This window comes from Hipposideros armiger, unplaced genomic scaffold (genome assembly GCF_001890085.2).
Source record: "Hipposideros armiger isolate ML-2016 unplaced genomic scaffold, ASM189008v1 scaffold_288, whole genome shotgun sequence".
Classification (NCBI taxonomy): domain Eukaryota; kingdom Metazoa; phylum Chordata; class Mammalia; order Chiroptera; family Hipposideridae; genus Hipposideros; species Hipposideros armiger.
The window spans coordinates 906,538-924,959 of NW_017731638.1; the positions used below are offsets into that span (position 1 = coordinate 906,538).

The window sequence follows — 18,422 nt, forward strand, 5'->3', positions numbered from 1 at the left end:
GTCTTTGAGACTATTTCTGTTCACATTGCTTGTTTATTCAGTTCTTTAGATTCCACATATAAGTGAGATCATATGGTATTTGTCTTTTTCTGACTGACTTATTTCACTTAGCATAATGTTCTCTAGGTCTATCCATATCGTTACAAATGGTACAATTTCCTTCTTCTTTATAGCTGAGTAAATACTCCATTGTATAAATGTACCACAGTTTCTTAATCCAGTTGTCTACTGATGGGCATTTCAATTGTTTCCAAGTCTTGGCTATTGTAAATAGCGCTGCAATGAACTTAGGGGTCCATATATTTTTTCAAATTAGTGTCTTGGGTTTTTCTGGATAAATACCTACGAGTGGAATTGCTGGGTCATAAGGTAGTTCCAGTTCCAGTTTTTTGAGATACCTCCATACTGATTTCCATAATGGCTATACCAATCTGCAGTCCCACCAACAGTGCACCAGGGTTCCCTTTTCCCCACAACCTCGCCAGCACTTGTTGTTTGTTGATTTATTGATGATAGCCATTCTGACCGGGGTAAGGTGGTATCTCATTGTGGTTTTAATTTGCATTTCCCTAATGACTGTTTTTTTGAGAAGATAAACAAAATTGACAAACCTCTAGCCAGGCTCATCAAAAAAAAAAGAGAGAGAGAGAGAGAGAGAGAGAGGATTCAAATTAGTAAAATCAGGAATGAAAGAGGTGACATGACAACAGACACCACAGAAATACAAAAAATTTTTAAGAAATTACTATGAACAACTATATGCTAACAAATTTGACAATCTGGAAGAAATGGATAATTTTCTAGAAGCATACAACCTTCCAAAGCTAACTCAAGAAGCAATGGAAAATCTGAGTAGACTAATTTACTCTTTATAACAACCTTTTGAAGTAAGTGCTATTATTATCTCTCTTTTGGAAGAGAGGACATTAAGGAGCAGAGAGATTAAGTAACTTCCCAAGACCATGTACAAAGTAGTGGCAGATCTTACTTATTTTACAGAATTAAAGATTTTTGACTCCAGAGTGTGTCCTCTAAGCACCACATGACACTGCATAAAGTTAAAGAAACAATGTGGAATTAAGGAGGCTGTTTTTTTGGTTACATGCATGGGAGTATGGCATGCATTTATTTCCCTTACAGTGAAAAGAATTTGAGAACTGTCCTAAACCCCTAGAAGGTAGGTGACAATAGCAACCTTGACATTTCCTGCCCTTGCTTTTCTCACATCTCATTACCCAGTTCGGTAATCATTCTTTTATATATAATGTAAATGCTAATTTTTTTAACCCATGTATTATGCTCCTAAGTTTACTGAGACTGATATTGGTTTGTATTAGAAGACAGTAATCATGTCTATATCATACTATATGACACATTACTGAGGCAAAGAATACTAATTTCCTATTCAATCTAACGATGAATGGAAATGGAGGTGAGAAAGAGAAGATAATAGCAACAATATAAATACGTGTAACAGTTTTGATTTGGAGCAGTAAAATGAGATAAAGAGTCATATTGTTCCCATGATGCATCAATTAATATTCTACATAGTATCATATCTTCTCTCTCCTTTTCCACAATTCTTTGCTTAGCATGTATCTGTGATGGCCACTTAACTATGGAAAACTCTCTCGATTAGAGCTATGCAAACTTTCAGGTTATCCTAATTTCCCTATGGGATCTCAACTCCTTCCAGAACTGTTCTTTTGCAGCTCAAATTACAATGATTTATGCCTCAATATTTGCTGACTAGGGTTTTTTACTTGGTTTGTGTAACTGCTTCTATTATTGGTCACCTTTCCTTGTACGACAGCCCCCTTTTCCTCTTTGGATTTTGAGTTCCTTCAGAGAAGGAACTTTTTGTACTATCCACCTTGTCTCCTTATTATGCTCAGTTCTATGCCAAGTACAGAGCTTGGTGTCACTTCTGTAATTACTGCTTGCACCAGGAGGATAAGACAGAGTTTATTGAGATCAGCAAATAACCAAAGAACAGGAGTAATAAATTGTCATGTGAAAGCAAACTTAAAAAAGGAAAAAAAAAAAGGCTTTGAATTTTTATGCCTTGGTAAAACCAATAGCATTTTATATAAGGGAAATTAAACACTGCAAGTCACTGATTTTCAAACCATTGAAGATATTGTTATCCTGTTTTTGAGAGCTCATCATTGGAAACCTGTTCCCCCTTGTTCTTTGAGTCTGTATCTATCCACAAAAGACTAACACAAGCATAACTTTCCTTTGTAGGCCCAAAAACATTCAAAAATCTCCCATGAATTATTTACATGGTAGCCCCAAACAGCAACATACCTGACAGACTCCCCAGCCGAAATGAAAGTGTGCTGTGTAAAGGTGCCCAGGGAGGCTGGCTGCCTCCCACTGTGAGGTTATAGACAGAACTAAGTCAGCACACATTATATGGCAGCGCCGACATCAGAAGGAATCAGATCCTTTGATCTCAGACCTCCATAGGAAGCTTAGATCTCAGACAAATTAGATAAAAAATGAATTTATAGCAGATATCTGTCCTAAGGCATTCAGCTGAATGTTTGGGTTTTAGGGAAGGAAGAAGATTGAGTATCAAAACATATGAATTGCCATGCCTCCTTTCCACCTCTGCCTTGTTGGTGAATTCCCATTAAAATGGAAAGATGGGATTTCAAATTGACCCTCCATGCCTCTCAGAGTCCCAGTGGTGGTTTTGATCAAGTTTTAGGAAGAATGGCATAAAATATGGGAAGATATATCCCTTTGTTATGAAAAGAAGGACTCAGTGGTTTGGGGTCCTTCCAGGGTCAACCACAGTCAGCTGTAACTTTTTTTTAGCTATCCTCACCCTGTTTTGTCTTTTCCAAAACTTTCTTGGGCAACCAATACATGCTGTGCCTGTATTGTTTAATTTGTGTGGGTACTAGTCACTGGCTTCTTTTGCAACGAGAACATCAACAATGAATGTCCCGCCAGTTCCCACCGCACTCCCACCGTTCATAGTTTCCTAGTCTGGTCTCCGTGTGTTGCATTCAGTGTTGAATGACCTAGATTCAGTCCAGAAGGCCCAATACAATCACCTGCACCTTGGAACCTAAGTAGACTCTAAAGGCGAGATGGATGGCTCATCGACCGACATAAAGAATGTACTCCACCTGAATTCTCACTTGCCAACAAGGGCAAACCCTCTGCCCACATACTGAAGAAGGAATACTCATATGCAATAGTTAATAAATAATATCATTTTACTAATTGTAATTTATTAATTGATAAATAGTAATCAATAAATTGTATACGATGACCTACGTCTTTTCTAGATTATTTGTTCAAGTGAAGAATTATCATTTATTTTTTAATAAGCAATGCATGACAAATCAGGAAGGTATGAAAAATTTTAAAAGAAGAGTGGAAAAATGCCTTTAATCTCACTTTATATCACAAGTGATCTCCATTTTATTGTTTTTGGAATGCTCTAGCAATGGAAATGTTTTAATAAACCTAATTTAACTTATTAGTAATCCATCTAGAGTTTACTTTAGTGTACTTTTTGAAGTGTGAATCTAGATTGATAAATCTTCTAAAGACTCAAATTTACCAGCTCCATTTATAGAGTAACACTTCTGTTTTCCTTTATTTTTATCTCCTTTTTCATATATTACATTTCTGTATCTATTATCTATGTCTATATCTAATTGAGGTTATTTCCACTAATGTGCCCATATTTTCTTATGTAAGTATCACATTATCTTAAGAATAGTAACATAAATATGATCTCTCTGGTTGACTTACACTTTCCCACAACCATAAAATCAATTTCTAGTAAAAAATTAGCTTGTATTATTGATCTATATTTTCTGAAGAATTTTAGGATCATTTTATGCTGTTCTACTCTGTATAAACTAATTGGAACTGTGTTAAACCCAAGTTAATTTAGGAATAACAGAGGTCTTTGCAATATTAGTCAATCTAATTGGAAACATGTTAAATAATTACATCATCTGTAAACCATCATGTATTTTTCTCTAGCCCAGTACTCTTAATTTTGCTTTCTATCTGACTGCTTTTTAGCATTCCAAAATATAGCTTATAATATTATGGTAAGAATGAGTTATGTGTCTTATCCTCATTTTAGTAGGAATCCTTCTAATATTCAATTGTTAAGTGTGATATTGGATCTTGGTTACAAATAGCATTGGAACTCTCCATCTTACTTATCAGGCAGGCTCTTAATCCTAGATATTTTTTTTAAGTTTTCTTAAGGAATTAAGGGCTAGATTTTATTCATGTTTTAAATTAGAAGATGTTCATGTTTTTTATTATATAACGTGGACATGCTATTTATTAATAATTTCCAAATATAGTTTTACTCTCCTGGGAACTTGAGACAATTTTTAGTCCTGAGCTGTTTTGTTCTTCATTGATTCCAGACATCTTGAGGCCATCCCTCCCCTCCCCTCTCCCTGTCATTCTCATAGAGTGGTACTTACAAAGGTACATTGACAGTCCTTTTTATTTTATATTCACAGAACACACCATCCATAGTTGATAGGACTCTAAAGTGGTAGAGATAAATCTCTGAAGTTGATAGTCATAGTCACAGATGTGTGATATCTTGCCACTCTTACACATCAGTTTTCCACTCCCAACATTGGTGTATGGATTTAAAAAAAAAAAAAAGTGGCCGAAGATCAGTGTAGGATTGGAGAAGGCACACTGAGTGAGGTCTACAGCAATAGCTATCCTGCCAAGACAAAGGTGGTGGCAACGAAACTGGGAGAGGAGACGCAGGCTGCCAGCACAAAGCACTGCTTGGAAGCAGGTAGTCACATTTTGCCTATTGTTAGAACCCAAAAGATATGCTGTCATTATCCTGTTGCTAATTTTGTGAACCTGAATAAATATCCCATATCTCTTTTAGAAAAAATAAGGGTGGTTTTTGCTTTTGTTTTTCCCAGGAGTTAAAAAAAAAAAATGCTGGAATCCAGGGTTCTCTGGAAAGGGGGAAGGAAAAGAAGGGAGGGCCATGTCATCTCTCTATCTTCATCATTCACTCAACAATAGGTATCAGTGGTCTCATATCGTAACACTCTACAGTAAAATTGCTGCTGGGATTAGAAAAGATACAGAATCTATGTGAAAGGACCTGGACAAGATGAACACAAATAATTATATTCCATATACAAGGCGTTAAGTGAAAAAGAGGGAAGTGTTGTCAAAACTGAGAGAAGGGGGCTATTCCTTTTTAGATAAGAGAATTTGAAAAAGAGAAACAATTGATTTGAGTTTGGAAGGAATGGTACACTTCAGATATGTGCATACACTGAGTGTTAGGATAATAGACCACTCATAACTACTGTTGAATGAATGATGAAGATGTAAATTCTGAAACTGGAAGGCATATAGTGTATGGGGCATACTGTCCTGGAGGGAAAAGAAATAGTGAGTGGAGGAGTGGACATCTGTAAGAAGTGTATTCACTGAGACTGAAGACATATCTGTGAAACCAAGCAAGGGAAGATGAAAACTGAAGACACTGCAGAGGTGGAATTGATAAAACTAAGCAAAGGCATAGGGTGAGAAGGAGAATGGAGGACAACCAAGCCCTAAGCAAGTGGGGTTTGAAATAGTGTGATATGATTTAGGCGCTAGAGGGATTACACTTGTAACTTAGGATAATGATGACTTTCTCTCATGTAGCATTCTCTCTCATCTTTGAATTCTTCAAATACATATTGCTCGTTGTGATTGTATTACACTTCATTGTTTATTGCTTGGAACTGTTCTTTCATTTTCCCTAAAATATTATTCTTTATCCCAACCATATTGGAAACTTATACAGGATTGGTGACCACATATCACCTCTTTGCAACTATACAGAGAAGACCTTAAAAGGTACTAAGCAAATATCAGGAAGTAAATAAATACTTATATAATATTTACTGGTAGATAAAAATCTAATGGCATCCACTAAGTCATTCCAGCAGTCTCTCATCTAAATGTTACAAAAACGAGTGATAGCTTTTGCCAGGGTTCCTCAACCCTGGTTTTATTGACATCTTGAGCTAAGTAATCTTTATTGTGGGGGTGGGTTTTTTACAGTATCCCTGATCTAACTAGATGCCGGTAGTGTCCCCCTCCCCCAAGCTGTGAGAACAAAAATGTCTCGAGACATTGCAAATGCCCTCTGAAGGTAGGATGACGAACTGGCCCAATTTGTCTGGGGATGAGGGAGTTCTTGGAACACAGGGCTTTGAAGTTTAAAAATGGGAAAGTTCTGGGAAAACCAGGATGCGTTGGCCACCCTACATGGTGGACAAAATTGCCCCTGGTTGAGAATCATTGGTCTATGGGGACAGGGAGCCATCAATGTACAGTTAATTTTAAAAAGTCCTAAGTGCTACTATGAAAGCATACCTTTAGAATTCTTGGAACCCAAAGAGCAAATACTCATTTCCATTGAAGTGGAAGGGATTGGGGAAGACTTTGTGAAAAAAAAAAAGGGGGGGGGAGGCATTTCAGGCAGTGCTTAAAAGCTTGAGGAGGTTTTAACAGGGGAAGACAAACAATCCAATTGGAAGAAGCAGTGCAAGCAAATGGGTGGGAAGGTTAGACATGTCTCTGGATGGTTGAACACGAGTGTGGTGAGTGTGAGCAAGGGGCAGGAAGGTGAAATCTAAAATAAGATTACAGGGCCGGCCGAGTGGCGCGATGGTTAAGAACTCGCTTGGGATGCCAGAGGGCCCCGGTTCGGATCCCACATATGAGGGCCAGTGACACTGCCCTCTACAGCTAAGATGCTGAACAACAGCTCAACCTGGAGCTGGGCTGCCATGAGTCGCCGGCGACGGCGTAGGCTGCATATCCTGTGGCAGTGGGTTGCCATGGGTTACCGTATGTAGCCAGCAGCCAGCGTGAGCGGCCAGCAGCTGCAGTGAGCGGCCGTCCAGAAGCCGGGACTGATCTGCCTCACCTGGGAAGAGCGCAATGATGGTGCCAGCTTGGGCCAGTGAAGCAACGTCCTCCACAACTAGACTGAAGAACAAAAGGACAGCAACTTGTCTGTTCTCCTTCCCCAATTCCCCAGCACTGTTCCCATTCCCCCAATTCCCCCAATAAAAAAATCTTAAAAAAAATAAAAAAATAAAAATAAATAAAATAAAATAAGATTACAAAGATAGAATGGAGTCAGGTCTTGGAGGGCTCTGAGTCTTAACCCACAAGAGAAGCTGACAATAAATAGCACAAACAGTATACCAGGAATAGCCTTCATCCTCTACTGATATTAACTCACTTAATCGTACAACAACCCTAAGTGTGGGCAATATAATGTCAACTTAATGATGAGGAAACTGAAGTGCACAGAGAGGATAGGTGACTTTCTAGAGGCCACAAGGTAAGTCAATAGGAGAGTCAGGATTAAACACAGTCGGCCTGACTCCTGGGTTTCTTGTCCTTAATTGTCACATTCCCCTGCCTCTCCAACTGACAATGGGAATTCATTAAATCTTCTGAGTAGCAGAGCGACAAGAGCAGATATGAATTTTTAAAGCTGGCTCAGATGGTTCTATAATGTCAAAAACTCTGGTCGGTAACAGTAAAATACGAAAGATATATGCTTTACCCCCATCTTCCCCCATTGCACTCTCTACTACCCACCCTGATTGCATCCATACAATTTTTGATAAAAGCCATAATAGGGTGAATTTACAGCCTGAATCTACTGGGCAGTGGGAATAATTCCATCAGCTAAACAATTTGTGTACTATGGTAATGCTTAGTGAATGCAAAGTGCTTATGGGGCGGGGGAGGGGAGGGGAGAGAGAGAGGGAGAGAGAGAGAGAGAGAGAGAGAGAGAGAGAGAGAGAGAGAGAGAGAGAGAATCACTTTATCAGCAAATGCCAAAAATTTAAAATCACAGAGGGACAAGGGAGACTAAAGTGCCATAGAAATAATGAAATAAAAGCAAATTTATTTAAAGTTAGCAATAATTAGGTGTTTTGTAGCTGGTAATAATTTCCTAAGGAAAGCAGGAGATGGCTCATTACTTGCCTTGGAAACTGCTCTTTAGATTTGGACAAATCGTAGAAGAAAAGGAAACAAATTTCCTGTGATCCCCAGGGGAGGATTCAGATAACACATCTTTCTAGTTTTAAGCTGGATGTCCTAATAAAATGGCCTTTTTGGTACTCCCATGTCTTCAATCTAAACTCTTCCACAAGAGGCCTGTCCCTTGTCTCATTCCTGATAATTTATTAATAAGCCGCCACATAAAAAAATGTTCCTTAATAAAACACCCAGGCATTGTGGACTGCTTAATATAGTTAATTTGAACAGGGCAACTGAGATCCATGTAGATGGCCATATTAGATTAGGGGAGAGATTAGCATCACTCCTGCCATTCCCTGAAGAATGCAGTTGAGTAGGCTGTTCTTCATTCACTGAGCAGAGTTCAGATGACCGTTTGCAAAGGCGTGCCCTGAATTTGCATGCAATAGTAGGGACAAGAAGCTTCTAGAAACCAAAGTTAAAGTGGTATCAGATGGAATCTAGAAACAATTCCTGTCCCCTTCTCTCTGTCTCCGTTCTCACCCCCACCTGCCCCAAATCCCCTACCATCTTTTGGTGCAGGCCCAGGAGTTGGATTATTGCTGGCTAATTTGTTGGGAAAATTTTTAGAAAATGAACTTTGTTTCTTCCATGGGAAAAAGAAAAACCAGCCAAACAAGCTGATACATGCGTGTGCAACATTGGATGACTATTGTTTGGGTAAGCATTCACTCGGAACTATTAAGATTCCTATTCCTTTTCAAGCACAAAATATGATGATAATTGGCTATTACTTAGAAAAATAAGAACATTCTTCCCTTTAGAGCATGTTTTAAAATATTTCAGATCCATGGAAATTATATGACTATTTTTCTTACACCATATCCATACCTGGCAAATCCATCTTGTGTTCTGCCCACTACCTTTCTATTTTCTGTGTCCTTAGAAGGACAAGGGCAAAACATTGATCTGAAGCAAATGCCAATCTTTTTTCTCTCCTTGGCACCAATACTACTGGTGATTTAGCAATATAACAAGCAAAATCATCTGGCATAACGCACAACGCGAGCAAATAATATTACACATTTCGCTAAAAGAACGACTAAATAACAAAGCAGAGCTTAACCAAGCTGACTCATTTCTTAAGGGTTCTATATTCATAATCTAATTTGGTATTTGGCAGCTATACTCTCTTCTTTCCCAAATTCTGTAATGTTGCCAAACTGGCAGCTTTGCAATAGCTAAGGGAAAGATTATATGCCTATATTCTGGTTTTCGCTTGCTCTGTGTAACAAATTCACGCGTTAAACCAATAACCTTCTACTAAGTAAGAAAATATAAATACCAACTTGAATAATTGGTTAATAGATTAGGAGACAGCTAGGCTTGAGTATTCCTATGCTGGGGTATAATTTCCTTGAGAAGATGTTAACAAAGACTACAAGAAATGATTATAAACTAAACTGATGCAGAAACTGGCAGCCAGGGGGAGAGGGAGGCTACAGTTCACTCACACTGGGTCTCTCTGGTGGGGGTCATCCTCAGTGTCCAAGCTTACCTTCTCCTATTATGGGATCTTCTTTTTTGGTCTCTACTTGTGATCCTTGGTGCTTGGATGAAAGCTGGATATGATTCTTTTGATCATTAGTCTGGGATTCAGAAATATCTTCACTTTTTATTTCTAGATTAATGAGAAAAAGAAGTGAGTGTTTCTTGTTTGTTTTGGAGTAAAATGACATTTTATTTGGAAATGGGCCTAAGTATTAAGATATTTTCTTTGTATTCTCCCACAAAATGATTGTGAGATACATGCAACAGAATGCGTATATTATACCCAGAGTTTAAAGAATAGTGAAACAAAATCCCATATACTGACCACCAACTTTTAGGTAAAAAACTTTACTGTCCAATGTGGTAGCCACCATAAGTGGCTATTGAACATGTGAAATGTGGCTAGTTTGAGTTGAGATGTGCTGTAAGTGTAGCATATATGCCTAATTTTGAAAAAAATGTAAAATACAGTATATATTTATGTCTATTGAATGTTGAAATAAATTTTGATATATTAGTTTAAGTGGCTCCTAGAAAAATTATATTACGTGCCTCACATTTGTGGCTCATGTTATATCTTTATTGGACAGAGCTGGTATAAAATGTTACTAATACATTTTTTAATCTTTTATTTTGAAGTAATTATAGATTCATAGGAAGTTGCAAAGAAATATACGAGAACCCATGTAAATCCACCCAGCCTCCTTCATTATTAGCAACTTGTGTAATTATACTGTAATATTAAAACCAGAAATTGACATTGGTATAATCCATAGAACTCATGTAGATGTGTACTTTTGATTGAAGACTTTATATTTTCAGTCTACTTCTGGCTGAAGAGATGCTTCATCTTCTATTCATTTATTTGTTAAGTATATTAACAAATAATATATTTACTTTGCTCATGCCAGACACTGTTCTAGGCAATGGAAAGACATGATGAGTAAGAAAGACCTGATCCCTGTCCTTGAAGAGCTTTTATTCTAGATTGGATGACAGAGGATAAACAAATAAATTTATAACATAATGTCAGATAATGCCGTGTCATGGCATATGACAATTTCTAGAGGAAAAACACTTCTGTGATTGAGCTCTGAGCTTTTTCATAGAATGCCATTTTTACATTGAAAGAACTTGAAGGAATGATTGAGAGACAAATTATGGTTATTCATACTTTGGTTTTTGGTGTGTATATATATATATATGTATGTATATATATATATATAAAACAAATCAGCCTGTAACTTCAAAGAAACAATGGACAGTATTTGTTGGGAGTGATCAAGTTCAAGTTATAATGGGAAATTTAGAATTTTAGAAAACTTGTATCATCTATAATCTTCAGATATCTAACTCTTAAATGTCCATATGGATATTAACAAATCTGATTTAAAAATCATAGAATATAATATGTCAGCATTTGAAAGATCTTCATAACTCAGTGAAACTATATTTTCCAGATGGCCAAAACATAATGTTTCAAAATCACACATGGGTAAAAGTGCCACTGAAGTACAAGGTGGACTAGTTGATTTTCATGTAACAGAGTATAAAAAGTACATTGAGATGTACCTTTAAGTAACTACCTTTTGGCCAGTTTGGGTACAGTATCTAAGAAGAATACCCATAACTATCTATAAAGGTTATTAAAATACTCTTCTCCTTTCTACTATGTATCTGCACGAGGCTGGATTTTCTTCATAAACTTTAGCCAAAACAATACATTGCAACAAATAGAATGCAGAAGTTGCCTAAAGAATCCAGCTGACTTTTCTTAAGGCAGACATTAAAGAAGTTTATAAAAATGCCATTCTTTTTACTGTACATTTTTTTGAAACGTAGTTTTTAAAATAAAAAAATACATTATGTTAACATATAATGCATGTATTATTGTTAGTTTAAAATAAATTAATAAGCAAATTTTACATTTTGTCTTTTAACCTCTAATTTGGAATTACTGGCGGATAGAACACACATTGACAAAAGTTCTTTGGAGTTTTCAATAATTATGTAAAGTTTAACAAGGCCTCAAGATCAAAATTTTATAAACTGCTGACACAGACCATTTAGCTGAGTCAAAGAATCATGTTCTCTGAGGATGAGATGAAACAATATAATTTTCTGATTCTAAAGTAATGAAATGCTAATTTTAGAAATTTGAAAAGTACAGAAAAATAGAAGGAAGGATATTCAAATTACTCATACCGAGTTGATTACTGAACACTATTTTTTTTTTCATAAAGTTCCTCCTAATCGCTACATTTTTTTTAAGAAAGTTAAGAGTCTGTCCTGACATGAAACTATGGGAATTTAATAAAAGGAAATGTGTGTCCACAGATGTTCAAATGTTGAAAGAGCAAAAAGAGCCACTGAAGTAACTGATATGTTAGTGACTGCAGGGAAAAGCTTCTTCTATTGCTGGGGAACAAGAGAGATGGGGTGAGCAGAGGTGAGTGAGAGGTCCCTCCATGGCTGATAGGTTTAGCTATAACATGGAGGATGAGAATTAAATCACCACATCATATAATCACCTGAGATTAAAAATTACAAAAGGTCTGGGCCAGCCGAGTGGCGCGATGGTTAAGAACTGGCTTGGGATGCCAGAGGGCCCCAGTCTGGAACCCACATATGAGGGCCAGTGACACTGCCCTCCACAGCTAAGATGCTGAACAACAGCTCAACCTGGAGCTGGGCTGCCCGTGAGTCGCCGACGACGGCATAGGCTGCAGCCCCTGTGGCAGTGGGTTGCCATGGGCTACCGTGTGTAGCCAGCAGTCAGCGTGAGCGGCCAGCAGCCGCAGTGAGTGGCTGTCCAGAAGCCAGCGACTGATCTGCCTCACCCGGGAAGAGCATAACGATGGTGCCAACTTGGGCCAGTGAAGCAACGTCCTCCACAACTAGACTGAAGAACAAAAGGACAGCAACTTGTCTGTTCCCCTTCCCCAATTCCCCAACGCTGTTCCCATCCCCCCAATTCCCCAATAAAAAATCTTAAAAAAAAAAAATTACAAAAGGTCTTTGCTTTCAAACCAGAAAGCACCACACACACACACACACACACACACACACACACACACACACACACACACACACAGAGAGAACTTTAGATTTAAAAAGAAAGACCAAAACCTTGGCATCAACAAATCACAAGCAAAATCCCAGGGTGAGATCTTGCTCTTCTTGAGGAGGACAGGGCTCCTTAAGCTTCCTTGTAGTTTGTCCAGCCCGATCATGACAGGGAGAGAGGTAGGGATACTAGGCTGAAGCTTGGTTCAAAGTAGAGTGCATCCTATGTATTCCTCAAAAATCCAAACACGGTGATTCTTCTAGGAGTGGCCCCAGGCTTCTTCCTTTTTTTATTTTGACTCTCTTTCTCTGCCTCTCCTCATTTTGCCTTTTATATACTCACTCCTGTTTATTACTTTGGTTTCCCAATATCTCCCAGCATCATAAGTGTTTCATCCACTCATTTACTGGGAAGTGTGGTGTGGCTGGAGTAAGGGATTTGCCGGTGTCTGATCGGCTTCTCTCCCTCCCACACTCTAAGAATGGAGTAGAAAGACAGGAAGAAGCCCCTTTTACAGAACTTCTTTCCCTCAGTGATTCTCCGTGTCTCCAGCCACCAAAAGAATTCTGGGAAAATGTCTAAGAACATAATTTCTGTGCAGCTCGAGGGAAAAAAAAACCCAAAAAACAAAACAAAACAAAAAAACAAACAAAAAATCACCAAGCACTCTCTTCCCTCTTCTGAAAAAGAAGACATTACCCCTAATTCTTGAACTCAGGTTTCGGAGGGTTACCTGGGCTGTGGAGCACGCAGTTTTAGAGAGTGAATTCTGGAGACAAACTGCCTGGCTTCTTCCTGATTGGTTGACCTTGGCCAAGTTACTAAGCCTTTCTGTGCCCCATGCCATGCTCTACCTCCATAGCACAGACACAGTATCTAGTACCTACTTCATAGGGTGTTGTGAAGATTAAATTCATGTGTCGAAAGTACTTAGAATCTGGTCCATAGTGAGTATTCAATACATATGAGCTTTTATTATTGTTGTTGTTATTTAAATTAGGCAAACCTTGTCTCTACTATATAAATTGAACAAGTTAGCTCCATGTGGTTAAATATATTGCAAAAGTTCATAAAATGTCTCTTTGGGGGAAAAGAAAAAAACGTTAACATATTATACATGATCACATTTTTTCTCCAATATTTTCATTCTTAAAAAATTATACATACTTCTGCTTTTGTTTTTCTTAAACCAACAGCACACCAGACAGCACAGAGCCAGCCATGAGGCCACTGAGGAGAGGGAAGCAGCCAGGATTATGGTTGACTTCTCTGACCTAGTCACAGGGAAGACAGCAAATGGCCTGGATCGAGCTGTAAAATTGGCTCCTGTTTAAAAAAAAAAAAATTTTAATAATAACATATTAACAGGATGCTAATATAATAATATAATATTGTGGAAAATATATGCTCACAACAGTATTGGCATTTAGTAGATCTGATAAATATTTACTGAATGATTAAATAAATGAACCAATAATAAATAAAAAATTTGTATTTCTGAAGAAGTACAAAAATACAACTCCAACAATAACATATATATTTTCTTTCCAGTTCTGTCCTATACCGATCAGGGAATTCTTCCAATTTTCCTCTTTTATTCTCAGACTTATGCGAACCTTCTCCACCAATGCAAAATTTCAGTATCACTCTTATGTTCCACTGATTAGAACAGAAGTGCTCTCAGCTCCAGAATGTATAAAACTACTTGCTCTGACAAATGTATCCAAATTAAAATATGGTACGTAACATCAAAACAAGGGAACAGGGATGCCTACTAGCAAGCCAAGAGTATTTTTAATGTCAATGCAAATTTTGTTATTTAAAAAACTGGGAGTAGAGCAGTGGTAGATAGATGGAGCCATTTGGCTATGGGACAAAATGGGTGACTTTATTTACAGAGTGTATCTTTCTAAGAATTCATCTCAAACCCCTCCACTTTTAACAGACTGATAATTTGGGTTCTCACCCATTATTATTTTTGAAACAAGGCATACAAGAATCTAAAAAACATCCTTTGCTTATACACACAGAAATCTGCACACAAATATTTATAGCATGTATGTTCATCATCATCCAAATTCAGGAACAACCTAAATGTTCTTCAACAGAAGAATGAATAAGCCAACTGTGGCTTACCCAGACTCAGCCAAAAAGAGAAAAAAAAGAAGAAGAAGAAATGAAGGAAGGAAAAGAAAGAAAGGAATGAAGGAAGGGAAGAAGGGAAGGAGGGAGGGAGGAAGGAAGGAAGGAAGGAAAAGGAAGGAAAAAGGAGAAAGAAAAGGAAGGAAGGAAAAGAGAGAGAGAAACAAACCATTAACAACGTATAACACCTGAGATGAACATCAAAGCCATGCTGAGTGAGAGAAGCCCATCATCTCTGAAGGGTACATACTGTATGATTCCATTTATATGACAGTCTAGAAAAGACAAAGCTATAGCAATGGGGACCAGAACAGCCATTGCCAGGGATTAGTAGTATTGCGAGGGCAGGAGGTGAGGACAGAGGAAAGCATGAGGAAGACTTTTTTGGGGGAAATGTTCTGCATCCTGATTGTGGTCATGGTGACATGAATCTATTCATGTATTTGAATTAATGAGAAGACATGCTAAAGAAAGATACATTTCATTGTATATTATTTTTTAAAATAAGAAAAATATAAATTTGCCTTTAATTTGGAAGATGATAGATTTGTTCATTATCTTAATTGTGGAGATGTTTTCATGCGAATATATGTTCATCAAAATTTATCAAATGTCATGCTTTTAGTATGTGTAGTTTATCATGTCAATAATACCTCAATATAAAAATAAAAAGTTAAAAAAAGCTTGCCTATTAACATGAATTGGTTATAGCCAGTGTTTTTAAAGCAGCTTATTCAAAACAAACAAACCAAACCTAAACCTCTGCTTTCATCTGAATCACTCAGGCAAAAATTTTGATTTTCGCTACTCAAGGAAACACCATGTTTTTCTTTGCTGTGCTTTTCTGAGGTTGAGCCTGACAACTTGAAAGTTACAGTCAAATCTTTGGTCTCTGGACTCCTGGCTGACTCAGTCCCAAAGCTGCCATAACAAAATTAGCTAGAAATGGTTCTCTTGTGTGTACATCTTATACTCGAGACTAACGGCTTGTTTCTTATCAATTAGTTGCTTTTTATGGGCATCTCAAAAAATAAATCTAGCCCGGTTATGGGGGAATGGATTTTATTAGGGATTTGCAGAAGCAAAAACAAAATTCCTCATTCTTTTATCCATATTCCAAAGATTGCTCAGTGATTGTTTACTTTGCTAAGTGGTTAAGTTATTGTTCTCATTCTTAAGATATTTACAAGCTAGTAAATAAAATGAGATACATACACATTTGTAATACAAATCAGAATGTGACACATGCCACCAGAATAATGCAAATCAATTGTTTGGGAAGGATATTTTCCATTGATGTGATCAGAAAAAGCTTACCAGAGGAGAAAGTATCTAAATGGGGCTTTGAAGACTGAGCAAATAAAGACAGAAAGGAGAAAAGATTAATGGATGTTTAAGAAACAAACCCTGGGAAATACTGGAGATTAATCCTGGAAAGCATTTGAGACAAATTTTGATGGACATTAAATGTTCATCAAAAGGCCCATGACTATAGCCTGAAGGCAATAAAGTGTTGCAGAAGGGATGATTGTGAAGGCTCAGAGTCAGGGAGACCTGTTTATAAGCCTATAGCAGTAACCTGGGTTTAAGAGCGGAGCCCACCAGCTTTCAAATATTTTTAGCAGCAGAACATTTGTTAACAATGCACTCTTAGATATAATCTCAATATACTTACTTATTCATAAACAAATATTTATTTGACCTATGATACGCCATGGTTTTCTATACTTGAGAATATAATGCTGAACTCAGCAGAATTCCGGTGTCTTTGGGAACTTAGGTTCCAATGGGGCACAAATTACACAGGCAGTAGACAAACAAGCAAATGCAGGGAGACTCTGATTCCAAGTGGTGGTAAGTGCATTGAAGAGGACTAAAGTGAGGCTGGAAGAAAGAGAATGACGGGAGGTGGGAGCAGGGTTGTAGCCTAAGTGATACAGAAAAGGCCTCTCTGAGGAGGTGACATTTGGGAAGAAGCCTGAGTGAAGTGATGAGTGAGTGAGCCATGTGAATTTCTGGAGGAAGAGTGATTCAGGCATGGACCTGACAATTACAATAAAGTTTCTCTAGATTAGATGGCGGGGAGCAGCCTTGGTTCCCTCACTCTCTTCCCAGCCCAGAAACCCCTGAGAGCCCCCTAGGAACTCTGTGGCTCCAAGAAATAGTTAGAAAAAACACAGCCTAGTATAGACGCTGGTAATGATAGTGAATGTGGAAAGGCTGGGTGGAAATTCAGCATTATAAATTTACGGAAACCCTTCTCTCTTGGCAGTGTCTTAGAAAGTTTAGAAATGAACAACTGAGCTGGATTAGTCAACATATTAGAAAGACTTATGAGGATTCCCTACACACTTACCCAGAACCATTTAACTTCTCAGTTACTCAGTATCTGTATTTCTAAAACAGGAATAATGATTTGTTCTTTTATTTGTCTCTCTATAACAGAGAGGAGGAAAAATAATAAAAAAATTATTGCAAGTTTTCCACTTGATTCATAGATAAATGAAAACATAACAACAACATAAATCAATGCTTGTCACATCTATAACTTTGGAGCTTGTTGGAAATAAGAAATTTCATTGATTGCCTATCAATGTGGGAATGAGAGCTGCTTTCCCAAATGATTCTAGCACTAGAAATTGATATAGTTGAAAACAAGGAGTTACTTTCAGTATATGTACTGCTAATCAACATGATGTCAAATTAAAACTACAATAGATATTACCTCCCCTGTGTCAGAATAGCTATCATCAATAAAACAATAAACACCAAGTGCTGGCGAGGATGTGGAGAAAAGGGAACCCTTGTACACTGCTGGTGGGATTGTAAATTAATGCAGCCATTATTATAGAAAACAGTATGAAAATTCCTCCAAAAATTAAAACTGCCATGCAATCCAGCAATTCTACTTCTGGGTATTTATCTGAAGAAAACAAAAACACTAATTGAAAAAGATATATATCTGTGTCCACTGATGTGGAAGCTTCCTAGATGACCATCAATAAATGAATGGGTAAAGAAAATGTAATGTGTGTGTGTGTGTGTGTGTACATATATATATTTCATATGAATATTATATATAATTATACACATATAATGGAATATTATTCAGCAATAAAAATAACGAAATCTTGTCATTTGTGACAATATGGATAGACCTAGAAGATATTATTCTAAGTGAAATAAATCAGACAGAGAAAGACAAATACCATAATTTCATTTATATGTGGAATATAAAAAATAAAAGCAAATTAATAAACAAAACAAAACAGAAATATCCATAGATATAGAGAACAAGCTGATGGATGCCTAAGTGGGGGCATAGGAACGCAAAATTTAAACAAAACATGATGTCAAGAAGGGTCACAAAAGTGCAGGCCTTTTAATCCTTTCTTTTATCCTTCATCTATTCTTTTCTTTCTCTTTTTTTTTTTTTTAAAGATTTTATTGGGGAATTGGGGGAAGGGAACAGTGCTGGGGAATCAGGGAAGAGGAACAGACAAGTTGCTGTCCTTTTGTTCTTCAGTCTAGTTGTGGAGGACGTTGCTTTACTGGCACATGTTGGTATTATCATTGCACTCTTCCTGGGTGAGGCAGATTGGTTGCTGGCCATTGGACGGCCACTCAT

At 37.4% G+C, this 18,422-nt stretch overlaps 1 protein-coding gene across 2 annotated transcripts in view; it reads right to left on the reverse strand.

Moving 5' to 3' along the window:
- The window catches only part of PKHD1 (PKHD1 ciliary IPT domain containing fibrocystin/polyductin), a 460,535-nt gene that overhangs the window by 14,023 nt on the left and 428,090 nt on the right, over positions 1-18,422 (reverse strand). For both annotated transcript variants that reach the window (XM_019658751.1, XM_019658750.1), the window contains 2 exons: positions 13,820-13,978; positions 9,593-9,715 (listed from right to left, as the gene is read on the reverse strand). In XM_019658751.1, the coding sequence (XP_019514296.1) occupies positions 9,593-9,715; positions 13,820-13,978 (282 nt within the window). The remainder of the gene's footprint in view (positions 1-9,592; positions 9,716-13,819; positions 13,979-18,422) is intronic.